We start from the raw sequence: 19,307 nt of genomic DNA on the forward strand, positions 1-19,307 counted from the left end.
TGGGTCCAAGACAGTCGAATCAGTTGGTTGCGCCTTCGTCCTAGACTCTCAAAGCTCCAGTTACTCACTACATCCTGCCTGTTCCATCTACACGGCAGAGTTGTACGCCATTCTAAAGGCACTGGATTTTGCAGATGTCAACGGTCTGGAGAAAGTCCTTGTGCGCTGTGATTCGACCAGCGTGTTGCAGTCTCTGGATTCGCCGTATTCCCGGCATCCAGTAGCGCAACGCATATTCAGACGGCTTGTGTCCTTATGTGCCAGCACGGATGTACACTTCTGTTGGGTCCCTAGCCACGTGGGCATCCAGGGGAACGAAGCAGCTGATGCTGCCGCCAAGTCTGCTGATGCAGATGGCGACGTTCTCGTCCACCTTTTGCCAGCTAGCGACCTGCAGAATGTGTTCCGTTCTCGCCTTCTTGACACTTGGCAGACCGAGTGGGATGTGGAAACGGGGAACAAGCTTCACGCTGTTAAGCCCACCATAGGTGTTTGGCGTTCCTCGTCTCGTCCCTCTCGGCGAGAAGACGTTATTCTTACCCGCCTACGTATAGGACACAGCCGTCTCACGCATGGTCACCTACTGCAAGGGCTGGACCCTCCGTTGTGTCGTACTTGTAATGTTATTTTAAGCATCCGACACATTCTCGTTGAATGTGTCGATCTTGCTTACCTCCGGCAGACTTTTAACCTTTCCGGCTGTTTGTCATCCCTCTTGGGTGATGACAGCAGTATTTTATCACATGTTTTTAGTTTTTTACGAAGAGCTGGACTCTTCCACCGTCTGTAAGGAGGTTTTTAGTTTATTCTGACTTTTTAATGTGTTGTGTTTGTCTCGTGCAGATCTTTTTAAAACCTTGCACTTTTAGTTTTTCCCAAGGGGCTCTTTACACCCCTTTTTTAAGTTCTCAGTCAGAATTTTAGATAAGGGATATTTTCCCGTATACATAGAAGGGTGCGAAATGGCCTTAAGTGCCGACGCACCCAGAAGTTTTAACTTAACTAACAAACTAACTAACTTCATCTGCGCACGCTCATTAAATTCTGCCAATGAGCATAACACGAAATCTTTTATATTTCGCAATTTATTAAAACATTAAATAATCATTGTAGAATTTTCACAAATGCGCCTTGGAAGTTCAATAACATTAGGCAGGGCACACAACTCGTGCAACTTAGATATCCAATTTAAGGTACATACGTGTTTACAGAATGAAAAATGAAGACACTGATGTATGAATATATTAAAAATAGCACGAAGCTAATTTACTTCCTTATTTACTCTGCAAGAGATACAGGATTTATGCAGTTTAATCAAATGTTTAAGAGTACAGACCTAATATGACAAAGATAATTATTCATACGGCTCGGCGCAGAGCATGGGAAAAACAACAGCATGCCGTGAATCGATCTTCCGAACAAGAAATAGTCGTGAAATTTAGATTATGTTGGGCAAAAATTCAATCAATACCTTTGCGACTTTTAATTTAAAGACTGGTATCTTTTCGTTCGACGGCCGATCTTTGAAGTCTTGGGTCGATGATTACTCACACATATAGAAAATTAACAGTTTTATACTGTACAATCTCGGCGTTCTAGACGTTCCAGCAATTTTACCGTAGTCGTTTAGACGGCGGCGTGACGTAAATCCGCAGTCCTCCTTGCGACACTAACACTTCCCCACGTTACTTCTTTTTAGCGGCGCTTCGCAAACTTCTTGAACACACCTTCCTTCTACGCTTCGACATCACGGCGATTAGATGAGGGTAAACTGCCTCTCTGCCATCTGGTCTGCCTTGTGGTGGAGCGATTAATTTCTTCGCATCGTCTCTCTCTCTACTCGGGGGACGGCGAAAATGGACGAAGTTGCTATACCGGGGGTATTCGTGGATTCTCACTGCTAATCTTACGCAGGACGTCGGCGTCGTCTCAAGACGCAGTAGGTGTCGCTTCATCTCTCAGTCTCTTCTAGACGGTATGTATAAGTGAGCGTCCTTTGTTTGCTTGGTCCTGCTTCTTCAGGCACACGTGTTGCGTTAGAATGGGGTGAAAAGAATAGTTCTATCGCCAGGACCCTCATCCTGTACGTAACATGTTCCTCCACTAATTGGCCTCCCATGTGGAACTTCCCGTCGCCAAATGCACAAAAGTCGCTCAAACAGTGAAAGATTTATCACAGCACATTGCGGTAGTTCCCAGCTCCTCTGACCGAATGGGGGAAAAGTCGACAAAAGCAGAGAAACACAAAAGGTTCAGAAACGTGGTGTGTTTCTACCCATGCTTCAAGAGGATACAAAGTTACAGAAAAATATAAAATAATGAAAACCTAGGATATAGAATAATAAAAAAGTAGGTGCCAAAACTAATTGTCATAGTTGTCATTGTCACCCTAAGCCCCTGGAACATAGAAATTAGACCGACCTGTCATTTCTCCTCCCATTTCCCACCTCCTTTTGCTGGCAATGAAATATAGCACTTACATGTTAATTTAATAGGAAACTAATGTCTTCTTAAAGTTTCTCATTTCTTGTCCCTCCACCTAGTTATCTTTCATTTGCAATCGATTTTGCAGATGTGAACAATAACACACACTGCTTCAATGAAGATGGTGTGGGATGCACAACAGACTGTCCTTTTATAATTTTTATTAGCCACATTTCTTGAATACTAAGTTTTCTTTTCATCGGATTCAATGTAAAAGAGTAAGTACATACAATTTCTACAATGTCTAAGTATGCCAGCTACATCTAGGTAGGGTGGTGCAAATTCGGTGCAGGGGGTGCGAAAGTCATTCTCATCCTGGGCGCTGAAATCTCTAGCTACAACTCTGATAAGGAAATATTTCCTTTCTAGAGACCATTAATAATTTTACACAATTATAAAAACATAATACAATACAAGTATGAAAATGCAATTATCATTTTTAATAAAAAGCAATAATTAAAAAATATCTAAAACTTATTAAAAACATTTCACCTATCTTCAAATTTCTTGATATTTTGAACCAGCCGTTAAAGGAATTAATTTGCTACTTTATAAATGTAGCAAATTAATTTGTTTATATATGTTTATAAATATATATATATATATAAATAAATGAATTAATTAATGATATTAATTAATTATTTAATAATTGACATATATTTCATGACAATTTATATATATATATATAACCAAGGTTATGGGCTTGGCCCCCCTCAAAAAAATCCTGGGTACGGTCCTGTCTTGTAATATTAATTTGCGGTCTCAGCTGGTGCATTATTCCCTCAGATTTGAAGGCAGGGTGTTCTAGGTCTCTTTGTTTCTTTATCATAGTCTCTAAGTAGATTCTCGCTTTGGATTAAATTTTATTAAGTTCTCAGAACTCTCTCTTAGTTGTTTTTTTAATATCTCTATTAGAATACTGTCATGTTGACAGTACTGAACAGTCCACCTTTTGAGGTGCCGACTTAATCTTGCACTGCATGAAAACAATTTGGTTAAAGCAAGTGGAGATGTTTCGAACTCCCCGCAGGTTACACAATGAAGAAACTGAAGAGCTTGCTGAAATATTTCTCTTCTAAAGGTCTTTTCTACTGTTACCGTGGCCGATCCTAATGCTGGTAAGGAAAGTGGGGAGCGGCGAAGCGACTAAATTAGCACGATAAGAAACGCAGCAGCCAGTAGAATGAAGTTCACGTAGTACTTCTTCCCGCCGCGTCATGTGTATCAACGCCACTGCTGTTGTTTGTTTGGTCTGCGGCGTAATCCCCGCTCCCCATTTCCCTTGCCAGAACTAGGACCGGCCGCCCTAGGAGTAGAAAAGACCTATAGTAAATGTTAAAGTCTGTAAATTTTCTACAATTAGTGAATACATTTCCACAAGTCACGCTACTTAGTATTGATACTTTTCTGTTAATTTGGGTCAAATAACTTGAGAATGTTGCGGTGTTTCCCTGGTTTTCTTGCACTGTGCCTTTAAAAACCAAATTCCTTTAAGAAGACTCGAGGGGGAAAAATATAACTGATTTGACAGTCCCAATGCAGTTTCTTATCGCAGAAATTCAGAGGCTATCACATAATTGAAGACATTTGGTCTGCAGTCCCATCTGGTGTGTCGAATTACGTAATTTCCTTCCCGTCCGTGTCTCGTTCTATACGTCTGGAATTTAGGAAAATATTAGAAGTGCGAAGACATTTTTATGAACAAGCGGATAGAACAGGCAAGCTGGTAATTTTACTGAACTATAAGTGGGGGTTGGACCCGTTGAACCCTCCCTTAAATACCCCCATGACCTCATCCCCTTACCAAGAACCATTTACACTCGCAGCTAAGTCAATCAGCGAGAAATTGTCACGACATTACGATCGAACAATTCAAAATCGGAATTTTCCAAATTTTCTGCAAGTTCCAGCGCTTGACTTTAGGGGGAGGGGACAGAACTAGTTTGCTACATAACTGCTACATTTGAGAAATTATACAAATTCTCTATTTTTCCCTTCAGATTTCAGGAGGTTAACAAAATTACCTTAAAATTTGTAAATATCAGTGAACCAGAGACTTTTGGGGAGAGCTTGTAACCCCATCCCCCTGGCACCAAGTTGAATCGACCACCTTCCAGAAGCTCCAAGTCCTGCAGAACCGAGCGGGCAGGATCATCAGCGGGCACAGCAGATACACCAGGATAACGCAGCTTCATGAAGACTTGAACCTCCAGACGGTAAGACAACAAGCAAACCGACTCGCACGGACGTTCTGGACGGACATCCACTTCTATGACAACCCCGCTGTACGCAGCATTGGACAACTTCCCATCTTAAGATGGACACACCGCACCCCGAGACCCGACGACCCTAAAAACCCGCTACCCGACAACCCATAAACCCGACGATGTGACGAAATACCCCTTCCAAACCACAGCTACTCTCCCTCAACCACCTATTCTACCTTATATTTTCATTATGCATTAATCATGTCCTACCTTATTTACCTTGTTTTAAACCTTGTTTATTTCCCTTGTTATTTTCCTTGTTTTTGCCTTGTAATTGTGTAATATATTTCCCATTATACAATATTTTTACCCTGTGTATCCATGTTTATCAATGTAACACCCTACAACCAAACAACCAACTTTTCCCCATTGCCGAGCAATCCTTCAAGTTCTAACCACTACACCACCCCAAAGGCCGAGGGAGCAACCCACAATATCATAACAATCGCCCCAAGTATCCTCCAAGGAGGAAGCAGCAGCAGAAGGGAAGAAAATTCCAACAAACCAGCCCCAGCCATGGAAAAGGGGCAAAACCTACCACCTTTCCTTATATACTTCTCCTGTTGCAGTTGCAGGAAGAAAACTAAAACCACCAGAAACCCAGAAACAACTTTTACCTTTACCAACATTCCTCATCAAAAGAAAAGTCAGGTCCTACGGGACGAAACTTCAACCCTATAAACCCATAAGACTTGCCATACCATGCCATGCCTCTCCCTTACCTCGCCAAGTTACACCTAGGGTGGAGAGATCCAAACACACCGCTTTTGCCAGAAATTTTAATTCACCCTTCAGGATTTGAACCATAAGAATAATGTGTTGAATATCAGTTAAGGGTTGGAGGTTTTTTGCGTATTCTTGATTTTAGCAATAATTTTCACTAAAGAGAATGTAACCTTTCTGGTCTACAGAGAATATTTCGATAAGTCTTCCATCACTTACAGTTGTATACTGATTTTAAACATATTTCGGAAACTAAATAGAATTCAGTGCTTCCACAGACTGGAAATTAGTTTTAGAGAAAATCGAAAATACGACGATAGGCTATGTAAATATGTATACGTTACCAGTCAGTAAACTAAGCTATTGCCTTGCTTATTTTTACCTAAAACCTTGGTTCTTAAATGTCATACTAACATTTACACGTAAATAAGAAACAGTTTATTTACATTCTAAGAAAACCTAAATTCATACACAGAAAGAGCTATGGAAGGAATAAGACCGAAAACTTCACCAAATTTCTATTCCCAAGTTCAAACTTAACGTCCATTTAAACTACCTGCACGTTTCTTGTGAACACTTTAATACATGTAAAATATCAGCACTATGCCATGAAAACATAAATGGGAAACAACCTGCCGTTGGCTCGGTGCGTTTGGTCAGCTGTAGAATGGTGCTCTTTTTTGATCCACAAGGCTGCGCATTTTTCGATTTTTACTAGACCGTTAATGGACACGAACGATTTTTCAATTTTTTTCTGTTTCATAGTTAATAAATGGTATACTATACCGTGTCCCGATTATCTCTGGAGCAAGGACGCTCATAGCGGCAGAGAAGAGGGGGAATCGTGTGAGCAGAGCAAAGCAGCAGTGCACTCAATGCCGTTCGCTCTCGCCTGTTCGTTGGAAGCGCCATCTCGCGTCACTACTTGAGCAAAGACTTGTTTTCGTTGCTTGCTCCAGAGAAAGTTAGAACAGGGTATTACTTTCAATTCCATATTCTTTGTAGGGACAGGGGGTCGAAACATCCCTAGTAAGGATTGAAATACTAATTGTCTTTTGGAGGTATTTTTTTTTTATGTGTGTAGGGTGTGTCCCGGCATCCATCTTGTTAATTTGCACAATGCATCAAACTCAAAACCCGACACCAAAGGTTCTATTTTGAGTATTTTACCACACGTGAGGTAAAAACAATCGCGCATCCATATTTTCAAGACAATGTTAGAATCCCAGATATTCGATTTCGAAGCGCGTTACGCTAACCAATTTACCACTTGGGTCGGCTTTTTCGTCTTGTCTGCTCGTGAAAATAATCTATTGGCCATTCAAACTGCTGACCTCCGTAATGAAGTGGTTAGCATAGGTTGGGCATGTGTCCCTTCATCTATAATACTTGGTACGAGTGCTTTTTTATCCTCTTTTTTTATCAATTGAATATCAGTTTTTGACATATTTTGACAATTTTTTGTCGATGTTTTTAGCGTTTAGCGATGTTTTAGTAAAATTTCCCTTTTTTCCCACTCATACTTGGTACGAGTCCTTTTTTATCCTCTTTTTTTATCAATTGAATATCAGTTTTTGACATATTTTGACAATTTTTTGTCGATGTTTTAGCGTTTAGCGATGTTTTAGTAAAATTTCCCTTTTTTCCCACTCATACTTGGTACGAATGCCACGATCTTACGTGATATAACTTAACCTATTCATTTTTTTTGTGCTAAACTACACGAGAGCCTCTACGTGCTTTGACCTACTTTACTAGTAGTGGAAGAAACCCGGTTCTGCAACCGAAAATGAGGCTCGAAGTGAGGCTCGGTGAGGCTCGCCTTAATGGTTTTCTCTTGTAAGGCATAAGCCTCATTTTCTCGCAGTGTTGCCAACACCTACCTACACCCCTTCTTCTTCTTACTTGGCAAGGGCTACTACCTTTTTTTTTTTTTTTTTTTTTTTTGAGGCTTAGCCGTAGTAGTATGAATGCTTCGTTCTGGCGCAGTCCTTTGAACTACTTTTTTTTATTTTACGACGTTTTACGGACTAAACTAACCTACAATGAGAGAAAAGTGGACAGAAGAAAAGCTCTGGCATCACCTTTTTTAAGCTATTTTTTACCTCCTGCTCTTATGCTAACCTCGCCCTTTGACCTACTCTTGAAATGACTTACCTATAAGTCTGCTGTCTCCTCTTACTGTAAGGTTCCTCAGTGTAATCTACTACGACCTTGCTCTCAGCGTAATCTGCCACGATGTGTTTTTTAAAACTCATGTGTGATCTTCTACAATGTGTGCCACCCCCCCCTGCTACGAACTAACGGGACCTCTCTCCTACGATGGTTTTGGGCCCCCACTGCTACGATGTTTTTCTCCTCATGATGCAAAAAAAAAATGGTATTGTAACTCTATTTGAAATCGAGTGTGCTGTGTGAAGGGCATGTTCAGTGAACAATAGTAGAGCTGGAAGAGTACTTCCTGGCTTTTCATCGAAAAAAAACGGGGGGGGGGCGATGCATCGTGGTCCTTTACCAGCGCGTACAAACGTTTCTCACAACGTTGCAACGTTTAGAAAGTCGTTGATTTTGTTTCTGTATTTTCCGTCGTTGGGTTTCCTCGTCATGTCGATCGTCGCGAATCCGAAATCGTCACTGTTCCAGCAAGAAGAGCAGCGTTCCGAAAATTGATTGATCAACAGGTCGTTGAGTTTAGATAACATGGAAGGTAGAAATTCATGATCTGCCGTGCGGTGTACAGTCTCCATTGTTTGCTTTCGGAAACCAAAGAGATTCATTGTCCTTGCTAGTTATTTATTGTGTATGTGATAATTTGAGACAGTTAAAGTTTTTTTTATTTTAGTTATAGTTATTTAAGTTGTTTTTTTCATTTGCATTGCCTACAATTTTTACTAATTTCTAAACGATAGTGTCCCCAAGGCAACGTGTGGATTCCACAAGACAAAAATACATCTTTTATCGTCATGCGGATCTAATGCTACTTTCCTAACTTTGTTTGTTGTAATCACGTGGTCTACACTTTGGATTCTTTGTTCTATACTTAGTATCGTCGATTGTGAGTAAAGGCAATCGATGTAATCGTGGAAGGTGAGTTTGTTCTCCACCGTATTCTTGCACACACCTTTTGCTTTCTTCGTGACGCTACTTTCTGTTCTCATGGCATACATTTTCGAACGCAAACCCGCGAACTCGACAATAATATCACCGTTACATTCATCTTTCAGTTTACCTAGGACTTTTTTGTTGAGGGAAGGAATCCCAAATCTGTTGGGTTGAGGATATGCAGAAGTATCGAAATACTCAAGCATGGAAGGATTTTTTGTCTTCATAGAGGTTAGGTGTTTGTATGCTGTAAATGAAGCTGTCGGTGTCCCTGTACAAAAGTGACATCTTATCATTGAAGAAGGGTTTCATCACGTCGTAATGAAATTCGAACATGTAAAATTTCGACAAGTCGAGAACCGTTGCGCCAACGTAAATTGGTTTTCTGAATTTCATCAATTTTATATCTAGATTGAAAAGTGCCAAATTCTCATTGTAAATTTTTCTCGACTTGAATCTAGGATCGGCCACCCACTTCATGCATTTATTTTTATCTGAAACCAATTTCACGTCTACATGATTCCGCACGTTTTCCATCGTCTTGCCATACACCGCGTTATTCATCAATTTAAAAAAATCTTTGTCTAAATCGGAAGTGGCAACTGTCCTATGTTGCGTGTTTGTTTCAATGTACGGTTTGAGCCACTCGGAATGTTTAAACCTGAGGACTCTTCTAATATTCGCTACCTTAGCACCCTTCCCGATCAAGAATCGGAGATTCGAGTAATGAAGAACGTATCTCTTTTTCCCCTCTAGAGTCAATAAAAGCTTGCATTGATTAGAATGAGGCGAAGATTTGAACTCGGATGCCGGTGGTAAATCGCTGAACAGATCGTGTAAATGGTCGGGGAATTCGATATCCACCTCTGCGAAGAAGCCATGCTCACTATCATCGAAATTTTCTATATCTATTGATGCCCATTCGAATCCCCCGTAAGGAAGTTTCTGTACCATGGCATGTCCGTAGAGATTATTAACGTCGGCGTAGAAGATGTAATTCGATGCTCGATTTGAATCATAATCTTCTTTCATGTGCACGTTGTTGGCTTTTGCATATCTCTGTACACATTGTACCATCACGCCCCGAATCCCCCTCTCGATGAAAAGTAACATGTCCACGTCCGATATCAGTTCCAGCTTGACCTTTGTCTGGAATAACATTGCCGACCACGCTAATCCCGGTAGGCTGTAGAAATACGCTGGATCTAATTTATAAATATTCGTTGCCGTTTTCCTGAACGCTTGAAAAACATCCGCGAGTATCGTTACGTCTAATTTTAAGTAGGCATCGTGGTAGTCTCCGAGTGTCCTACATTCTAATTTCTCCCACATGAGTTGCGCGTGTTGGTATTCTTTGTCCGTAATTCCTTTCTCTCTGAGTCTGCTGTAAAATTCTCTTGGAAGTGGGAGAGCGTCGTCATTAAATTTAGAATTATCACTAACATATTCGTAAGGATAAATCCCTTTACGTCTAACGAGTTCTATGTCTACGTTGGGAAAACTAGCTTTTGTAATTTTGAATTGTTCGTCTAAAAGTTTGCTGGCAAGAGCGTCCAGGCTGGCAGAGAGAAATCTGTATGAATCCAGAAACCTCATCTCGATGGTATTTTTAGTCTCAGGAATCATAACTTTCTTACTTATAGAGATGTATCGTTCTTCGTTTTGAGCAAGAATATCTATTTTTTGAGTGTCGTATCCGAGTTTCCTAATTAAGGGATGAAAGTCGTAATTAGAACCATTGTGAAAGAATATGGGGACGAATTTTGGTTTTTGGATTTTGAGGTTGCATGCATTACAGATTCCGCTTATGAAGCGACCGTCCGTATGCGAATGGTGAAACACTTTACGATTGTCGTCTGTGAAGTGGTTATCACACACAGGACACTTGACAGTGTCATAGTAATTTTGAAGTTCGATAGCAGATAACGGAAGCATCGGTTTCGATGTTTGCAGCATGCATCCAATTTTCCCAACCTCCTCGATCATCTTTTCGAAGAAGCGTTCGATTGCATCGGGTCGTCGGTATACGTACGGTTCATCTATTTTATCCTGTCGCACGACAACGTAACCGAAACTGTTTGGTTCGTGAAGCTGGTAAGGTGTGGTGGAAGAAACTTCGGGATCCGGATCGCAGTATGAGAGTGGTTTGAGGAACGCCTCGAAATCAGCAACGATGATGGCCGGATGTTCCAACAATGCCTTGTGCATTTTGAATTCTTCCACTTCGTTCTTTTCGGGCATCAACATTCGAACCGGTCTGTTGTTGCCGCAATATATTTTATGTTGAACAAGTTTATCGATAGCAATCTGACGTCCGGTGTATTTTCGATAATCGACTTGTTTTTGATCGTCGAACGTGGTTAGGCATCTCGGGCAAACTTCGATGTTGTTTGCATGCTTGGTTGATTGACTTCTGACCAAACATGATAGAGAACGAATTAGCGTGTAGTGATGAACATCCTCGTTGGAAATAAGAAGAAGATTTATTACACAAGCATCGTCATCGTCGACATCGCTTATCCTGACGGGATGCACGAGATATTTATCTGACGTGAAGGAATATACATTAATAGGGATGCATTTTCCTGCACGATTTTCAAACTTTGTTATATCCGACAATGTCACCGGGTATTCGATGCCAAACATTACACTTTCAAACTCGGACTCGTATTGTTTGTAATGTCCAACCCACTGTGGATTATTTTTGCAATAAACAGGATGCAGTGCAGCCAATATACACCAAAGGAAACACTTGTTATCGCTGTTCTGTATATTTAACACAGCCCTCTTGTGTTGAATGTTCGGTGGAAGAGGAACGTAGCTGGAAGCGCGAAGAGGCGAGAATTGGTTCACGTAAATAGTTAACGTGTGAGGACTTCCACACAGAGACCATCCCGACCCTTTAGCCTCTAAATCGTCATGTTTCTTAACCAGCTCATTGCTAACTTTATAATAGAAGTTGTCTAAATTTTCGACGTCAGCAAAATAAAGAGTCTGGTTTTTTGTACGATGATAAAAAATACTCGTTGTACCATCGACTTTTTCGTATTCGGAAAACAGAACAACATATACTTTTATAGAGTTGTTTTCAAGTTTATCTTTTAAAATATTTAGTACAGATGTTTTCGTTTCATCCAAGAAACTAAGGATGTCACGGCCTGGTTCTGACTTAATTGAAAAATCCTGGAGTTGGTCGTTGAATGCAAATCTAATTGGTTTGCGTTCATTAGATAATTTAATTTGCTTGGAAGTGGAAGCTGCCGTTTCTGGATCATCGATTTTCCTTTTCGATGCTTGTCCGGTCGATGGTTTGCAAATTTTGAGGTGTTTACTTAAATTTGCAATGCTGATCATTTTTCTACATCGAGCACAAGGCTTAGAAGGTAACAAACGATTTAAACTCGAAGCTGTTTCGTTACATCTTGCCCTGTGCTTGCTAATATTAGTTTTAGATATTAATTTTTCGCAAGTAACACATTCGATCAAACTGGTGGATTCCATTATGCTTTCTCAGATCACACAAACCAAAAAATCTAGTATATTAGCGATACATTTTTCAGGTATGTTATTTTAGTAGTATGATTTGTACTACAACCAGCACCACTTATAAGTGTAGAAAAGAAGAGGTCATTTGATTAAACAGCCCGATTTGCCTACACTTAAAATTATGCCAAGATGCCCTTATTCCCCATTTCTTCAAGTGTGATATGCTCTTAATTCTAAGAATTTTGAATCCTAGTGTAGAAAAGAAGAGTTCATATGCCCCGATTTGCCCACACTTAAAATTATGTCAAGTACCCATATGATTTTATTGTTTATAGTGTGTTGTTCTGTCAAAATCCCAAGAATCTTGAATTCTAGTGTAGAAATGAAGAATCCCCTCAGACAGATTTGCCCATGTGTGTAAAAGCTACATCTCTCAGTTTGTTGTCCATAAACTTGTCAAAAATATGCCCCTCTTGATATTTTTTTGGCTACACTTAAAACTAAGCCAAAAAGCCACACACACACACACACACACACACACACACATACACACACACACACACACACACACAGACACACACACAAAGCACACTGCTGAACCCAACTGATATTTTTTATTAAGTATAGAGTTTTCATTTGAACCCCAAGAAATTTTATATAAATACCAAAGCCAAAAATATTCACACACATACACACACACACACACTAAATATACAAAACACACTGCTGCACCCAACTGATATTTTTTTTATTAAGCATAGAATTTTGATTTGAACCCCAAGAAATTTTATATAATAAACAACAACAAAAATGCCGAATCAAAAATATTGTAATCAATGCAATGAGAATATATCCAGCCCCAATTGGGTTAAGCACCAAAAGAATTGTAATCCAGACAAAAGCAGAATTATCACAAAAACATGCCCAAAATGCTATAGAAAATATAACATGAAATATTTCACTTATGCTTGTTCTGCACAGTCATCAACATTTCCAAACAAAATTGAATGGAAATATTTGTGTGATTGCCCTGTATAACTTAGATTGCAAGGCCATATTTTGTAATTTTCCAGACCAGGAGCTAGACCCTTTGCACCAGAAACAGGCCATAAAATGCCTCTCCACAAATTATGTGAACATTATGGAGCACACAATACACTTTACAATTTTGAGAATCTCAATTTAAATTCAGGAACAAGAGATTTGGATTTGATGTATCTGGAATTATTTCTTCTTTCAAAAAATGTTTGCATCTTGAATCAACCTGCAAACAATATTACATGTTAGGCTGGGCTATCTCAACAGCAGAGGCATGCAGCTTAGTGGTTTCCCGCACTCACACTCTGTAAATACATTCCATGATTTTATTATCCTATTAAAGCACCCAATGCTGCAATTTTTAAATTTTTGCTGAAGAAGATACATGATTATCTCAGTCATGTTCAACATCTGAGAATTGTATGCATCAAAATATTGCAGGTGATGATTAAAATCTGCACCACTATACAACATTCCACTATCTGTTGTAACAAATTCTGCCTTTTGGAACCTATCCAGATGCATCAGCAAAAATCTGAAATGTTTCCAGTTTGAGCTCTGATTGGGAAGGATCTCAAAATCATAGAATCTCCCCACACTTGCATGATTTGAAAACCATCCGCCATAAAAGGAAAAATCAAAATAATAATAAAAAAAACTGTCCCACAATTCTCCTGCAAGAATTATACTTGTGGCACTCAAAATCAGTGATGTATTTCAAGTTTAGATAATTGAATTTTTGTGTGCTGTTCAGGGCCCAGCGGAACTCTGTTTCATTATTGAATATGTTTCATTGTTGATTGTTTCAAATGTATTGGGTGCGGGTGCAGAAATGCAAATGTTTGTTTCACACCCTGCAATCACTTCTACCTGTGCACAAAATGTTATTTTGTACAGATTTCAAACAATAACACCCAGTGTGCATGTGGGATGCAGATTATAAGTTATTATGTTTTGTATGCTGCTTAGATACATGCTCTTGTGGTGCTGGATGTTCCTGATTGATTGGGAGGGCATGTTGAGTACATGACTCTTCTCAGGCATTTTGGGGGTGCCTGCTGTGCTTATGGCCTGGGGCATCTTGTTGCCCTGTTTGTGCAGCAATATTCAGGTGGCATGGGGATTGTGCATGGCTGGGATGAATCTTTCTGTTTGTGATAAATGTTGCTGAAAATGTGTATTCCTGATTTTTTGTCTATTGTAGTGTAGTAGGGAAGTGGGGGTGTTGGCTCATATGCAGGCATAAGAGGTTCCAGCTCCATTTTTTTGTATGTTTATTTGTCTTGTAGGGATGCAGCCTGTATATGTGCCGCACCACGACAAAGTGAATTTTGATTTATTGGGCATCCCCAAGAGGCAGAAACATGTTGATATATTAGAAGCTTCCACAAAATACATAACTTGGGCCACATGTGTGTACAGGAATGCAAAAATCATGTTTGATTATTTGCATACTACTGACAAAATTTTGCTCGCCACAATTGAGACCAACAATATCATCTCTCAAACAAAAATCCCAAGCATAAGCTTTTCCAAAATAAGGGTCATGACAAATAACATCTCAAACAGAATATATTTCATGCTTGGCCCCCAGGAGGGATTTTTTGTCACGAACCAATACCCCAGGCAAAAGAAAAAATCAAACAGGAAATCCTCTCACACAGGCACTTTTTCTGAGCACTGCTGTGTGATCTTTGATTATTATTATTACAACATAACACTGTGTTTCAATGTTTTTTCAACCGGCACTGTGATGTCTGTAGGCACCAATCAATATATTTACATGCACCGTGCCTGGATCAGATTATATCAATTTCTTGAGGCCATACACGGGGATCCCATACCTGAAAAATACAGGTATTATACAATAAAGAATCACAGCACTATTGTGAAGTTGCAGCACAACATAAATTTGCCCCACATGTTCTACAAAGAGGTATGGGACAACCCCACACACATGGCACTATTCAATAACAATATTGAGGATTTCATTTGGAGCATTTTGAAACCTGAGAGGAAATTACCAGCTTGTAAGTGCCATGCAAATTCTATTTTGTTGATGATAAATGCATCAGGTGCTGTGTCTTTGCCTAAAAGCTCAAAATCTGAAAATTTTATGGTGTTCATATACCTTATGGCCTGTTACTTGGGATTTTTCAGATTAGACTCCAAAATTTATAATAAAATCAGGAAGCCTAATTGCAGACAATCTGAAGTGCTGTTACAATTTGTGCAAAATCTTGTAGAGAAGCTAAATACTCTTTCAACACGGCTCATCCGAACCAATTGTGGTGTCCCCCAAAACAAAAAAAAAACAGATACAATTGCAACAACAGATTTAACTACAACAACAACAACAGATTTAACTACAACAACAACAACAGATTTAACTACAACAACAACAACAGAGACAGATTCGACACAAACAGGGACAGATTTGACACAAACAGAGACAGATTCAACAACAGGAACAATTATAGATTCAATCAAAGAAGAGGTGGAAATCAAAGAAGAAATTTCAACAATACAAGAATCTGGCCTATTCAACATATCTCGACCGGACTTGTGGGGTTCAGGGGAAAATTTTACCACATACACAGAGACAGTAACAAAAAATACACACTTACCCTTTATAGAGAGCCCATACTCAGAGCAGGAGTATATTCTGCCGGGCAGCCCCCCAATCAGCAGTTTGGAAGAGGATTTCCTGAACAGCACTCTGCAAAGCAGCAGCAGCAGCACCAATCTCCAGAGCAGCAGCAGCACCAATCTTCAGGGCAGCAGCAATTGGCAGAGCAGCAATTGGCAGAGCAGCAATTGGCAGAGCAGCAGCTTGCAGAGCAGCAATTTGCAGAGCAGCAGCTTGCAGAGCAGCAATTTACAGAGCAGCAGCAGCAACAATCTCCACAGCAGCAGTCCCCAAGACCAACATCAATCTATTCTGAACCCACCAATCTATCCTGTTGCTTTTCATCAGATTCAGAGGGGCAAGATCATAAGGCTCTAGGAGCTCCGAAACACCCACCGGTTATAGTGAGTACAGTTCTTATTTGCTTGAAATTTTTTTTTTTTTTTTTTTGTGCATGCATCTGGATGGGCAATGTCCAAAATTTCACTCGGTATTGCTCCATAAGTTTTGTTCTGTATATTGACAGGGAGCATATAGCCTATAATGCAATCATGGAAGGGCAGTCCATTCTGCAAGACAGAATCAATGTTGATTTTGTTAAATTTTAAATCTGAAAGGTATTTTTTGAGAATAACCATGCTTCCAGATCTGAAATATATTGCATATTCTGGTGTCACGGGACTGCATATGGGCATGAAATAATATGTTTGTTTAAAATTTTTTGTGCAAAGCAGTATGTGCCCGGACCAGGGAATTTCTGCCATGTAGATTTGCAAGGCACTAAATATTGGCTGTGCCACAGCTTTTGCATGGACAATTTTGTTACTGTCCAATTTCACATATAAATCATTTTCTGTGTGTACAGCCTCCCTGGAATGAGATAATATGAACCAACTCAATTCTTTCTGTTTAATAATATCATCTGTCAATTCTGTTATTGATTCCATGTTGTATTTTCTTACAGATCAGCATGGATAAATCCAAAAAAGATATATCCAAAGAATCACCACCATCAAGTAAAAAATTAAAGGACAGGAGCCCCAGCCTCTCCTCATCCTCATCCTCATCTTCAGATGAAAAATACTACAAATCAAAATCAAGAAAGCATAGGCACAGGCACAGATCCACCAGCAGATCTGAATCTGGATCACCTGTTCCCTACAAAAAAAGGCACAGGGTTGAAAATTCCAGGAGCAGATCCCCCGCACCCAAACACAAAAAACATCGCTCCAAGTATTTTGAACATAAAAAATCAGGCAAATCAAAATCCAAAAAACAGCACATCAGCAGGTCCCCATCCCCAGAAACATTAGATAATGGAAATGCTGTGGAGGAGATGCTAAAAAATGATTTACATGTGAGTGATGAGGAGCAGCCCGGTGATATGTCAGATGTGCTCCAAATAGATGATGGTGAAAAAGCAGTTCATTCTATTTTTGAGGAATGTATCAATTCTATTCCAGATTTGCCCAATATTGAAACTGCTGTAAAGCCACCAGAGAATTTATTTACAATATCTCTTGGAGAGAATAGGAAGGCAGTGCTTAAGATTCATTGCAAATGCACAGAGGGAAATGTTGAGGATTTTGTTCTCAACAGAACAAATGAGATTCTTGTTTGCAACAGCAGTGTGCATATCTCATTTTACACACTGCCAAATTGCAAGTGCAGATTCCCTCAGAGCTCATAAGAGTGGCTGTTGAAATTTCCCACCGAATTGATTTGATTGTAGATGCTTATGATTAATAATATGATTTGGAGCAATTGTTTTAGTGCCCACACTGTTAATACAATTAGGAAAATTGCAACACCATGACTGTAAAACAACTGTATGAGCCACAGTGCAAATTGCAGCAGATTATCTGTTGGGTTCATGGCTGAGATATGTAAAATATGATCTCAAAATTTTCTTAAATTCCAAATGTTTATCACTAAAATCTATTACAGTGTTGTTTGTGCACTGGAATAGGAGATGAGCAATACAATGCTGTAAGCTCCTCACAATAATCTCACAGATAATGCTCTGCCTCTCAGCCAAACTGGACCAATCTTTTTTATGCAGATGCAATATTGGGCCCCAATCACTGTTTGCTCTGTGTGTAGCACTTTCACCCTGATCACTGTACAATAATTTCAATCTCTTCTTGCTATAATATATATTTGTCACAAGTGTTTGTTGCTGGTGATTGTTTGTGTTTATATTATTATTGTTGGGAACTTCTCCGGTCCAGCTGAATGAAATTGGAAATTGGTGAGTATTATTTTGTTTTTCTTCTTGCTGTTGTTGTTTTTGCATGTGATATGTCTGTACTGGGTAGAAAAGGTGATATATTGTGGTGTTGTCATCAAATCCAGGTTCAATCTCAAAATGTTGCCTTATCAGTGCCCCCTTTTCTGGGGATATGCCCAAGCTCGTACAGCTGTCAATATCAACAAAATCCACTCTTGAGATCCTGTGTGATTTTATGTACAGGTCCAGGTCCTTTGATTTTGATGATTGCCTCAGCACTGTGTCCCATATAGTTTCAATTTTGCTGCTGCAAAAATCAGATACAATCCATTCTGTAATTTTGGGATGGGTCTCCCTGAAAATATTTTAAAAATCGGGACCATCAATATTGTGGATTGTGTGTTTGTTGCTTGCATATAAATAGCATTCAATCTTGTTTAATTTTTCCAGGATGTGTTGCAACAGGGAATCTGTTGTCAATAAATTTGTTGATTTCTTTTCTGTATATCGTGACATTGATGTATTTGTTCATGAAAATGCTGTGGATTTGAGTTTATTAATAAATAAACAAGATAATGTTAATCCGATTAAAAGCAGGAAAAGAAAAATTGCCCATGCTGGATGCTGTGGCAGCAATTCTGGGCATTGGGAAAACAAGAAATCATATGCTCCAAAAAATGGCACACAGGTGCAGGGAAAAATTTAACATATGTTCTGACAATTTGTGGCAGCCAATTGCAACTGGGCTCGGCAAGAACATTATTATATTGAATTCAAAAAACAAGCATGTTTCTGTGATCACTCCAGCATATAACCTGTTAAATGTCAGGCACAAATGGCTCATATTCAGGACACAGGAACATTTGTTGTACACAGGAATGAATATATGGGGCTTCAATGAATCAAAATATGGCTACATGTGCTGCTTCCAAGATGATTGCACTATTTACAATCCTGTTATGTTCAATTCCGCCAACAAAGAAAATATGACAGCTCTGTACCCAATAGGCTGTGAAAATTGCTCCTGTGTGTGTGATTACTTAAAAATTAATCATGGGTGTTTTGGGCTTTTGCCCTTTTTTGATTTTCACAATTGGGGCATAAACTATCTCATGTATTTGGCCCAGGGTCCATGCATCCCTGGTGATGAATATTCTAGATTTGATTATGATTGGAAAAATATTACAGATGAACTGGGCAAGGAGTACAATAAAAATGATCAGGAATGTTTCCATGATTTCCATATATACAATTTGTTCAATTCTGTGTACACAGATTTAATATTTGGCAGCACCCAAAAATTGCTTCAAGTGTTGGAAAAATTGGCATATATACATTTGTCATGCCC

At 39.4% G+C, this 19,307-nt stretch overlaps 1 protein-coding gene across 1 annotated transcript; it reads left to right on the forward strand.

Annotated features, from left to right (window-relative positions):
- The first annotated feature begins 5,072 nt into the window (after positions 1–5,072).
- LOC145980928 (uncharacterized) lies at positions 5,073–17,974 on the forward strand. Its single transcript, XM_083114012.1, has 3 exons — positions 5,073–5,278; positions 15,317–16,133; positions 16,694–17,974. The coding sequence occupies exons 1-3, from the start codon at positions 5,073–5,075 to the stop codon at positions 17,417–17,419; spliced, it is 1,749 nt and encodes a 582-aa protein (XP_082970138.1). The 3' UTR covers positions 17,420–17,974.
- Positions 17,975–19,307: the final 1,333 nt, after the last annotated feature.

Source organism: Lepisma saccharinum, chromosome 28, assembly GCF_977018435.1.
Source record: "Lepisma saccharinum chromosome 28, izLepSacc3.1, whole genome shotgun sequence".
Lineage (NCBI taxonomy): Eukaryota > Metazoa > Arthropoda > Insecta > Zygentoma > Lepismatidae > Lepisma > Lepisma saccharinum.

What these genes read in the sequence shown, in the direction of transcription:
- LOC145980928 (XM_083114012.1), top strand. Translation starts at nt 5,073, where the DNA reads ATGTTTATCAATGTAACACCCTACAACCAAACAACCAACTTTTCCCCA. An exon ending in GCCCCAGCCATGGAAAAGGG is followed by an intron (nt 5,279 to 15,316) that starts GCAAAACCTACC and finishes GACAATCTGAAG; the next exon opens with TGCTGTTACAATTTGTGCAA. An exon ending in CGAAACACCCACCGGTTATA is followed by an intron (nt 16,134 to 16,693) that starts GTGAGTACAGTT and finishes ATTTTCTTACAG; the next exon opens with ATCAGCATGGATAAATCCAA.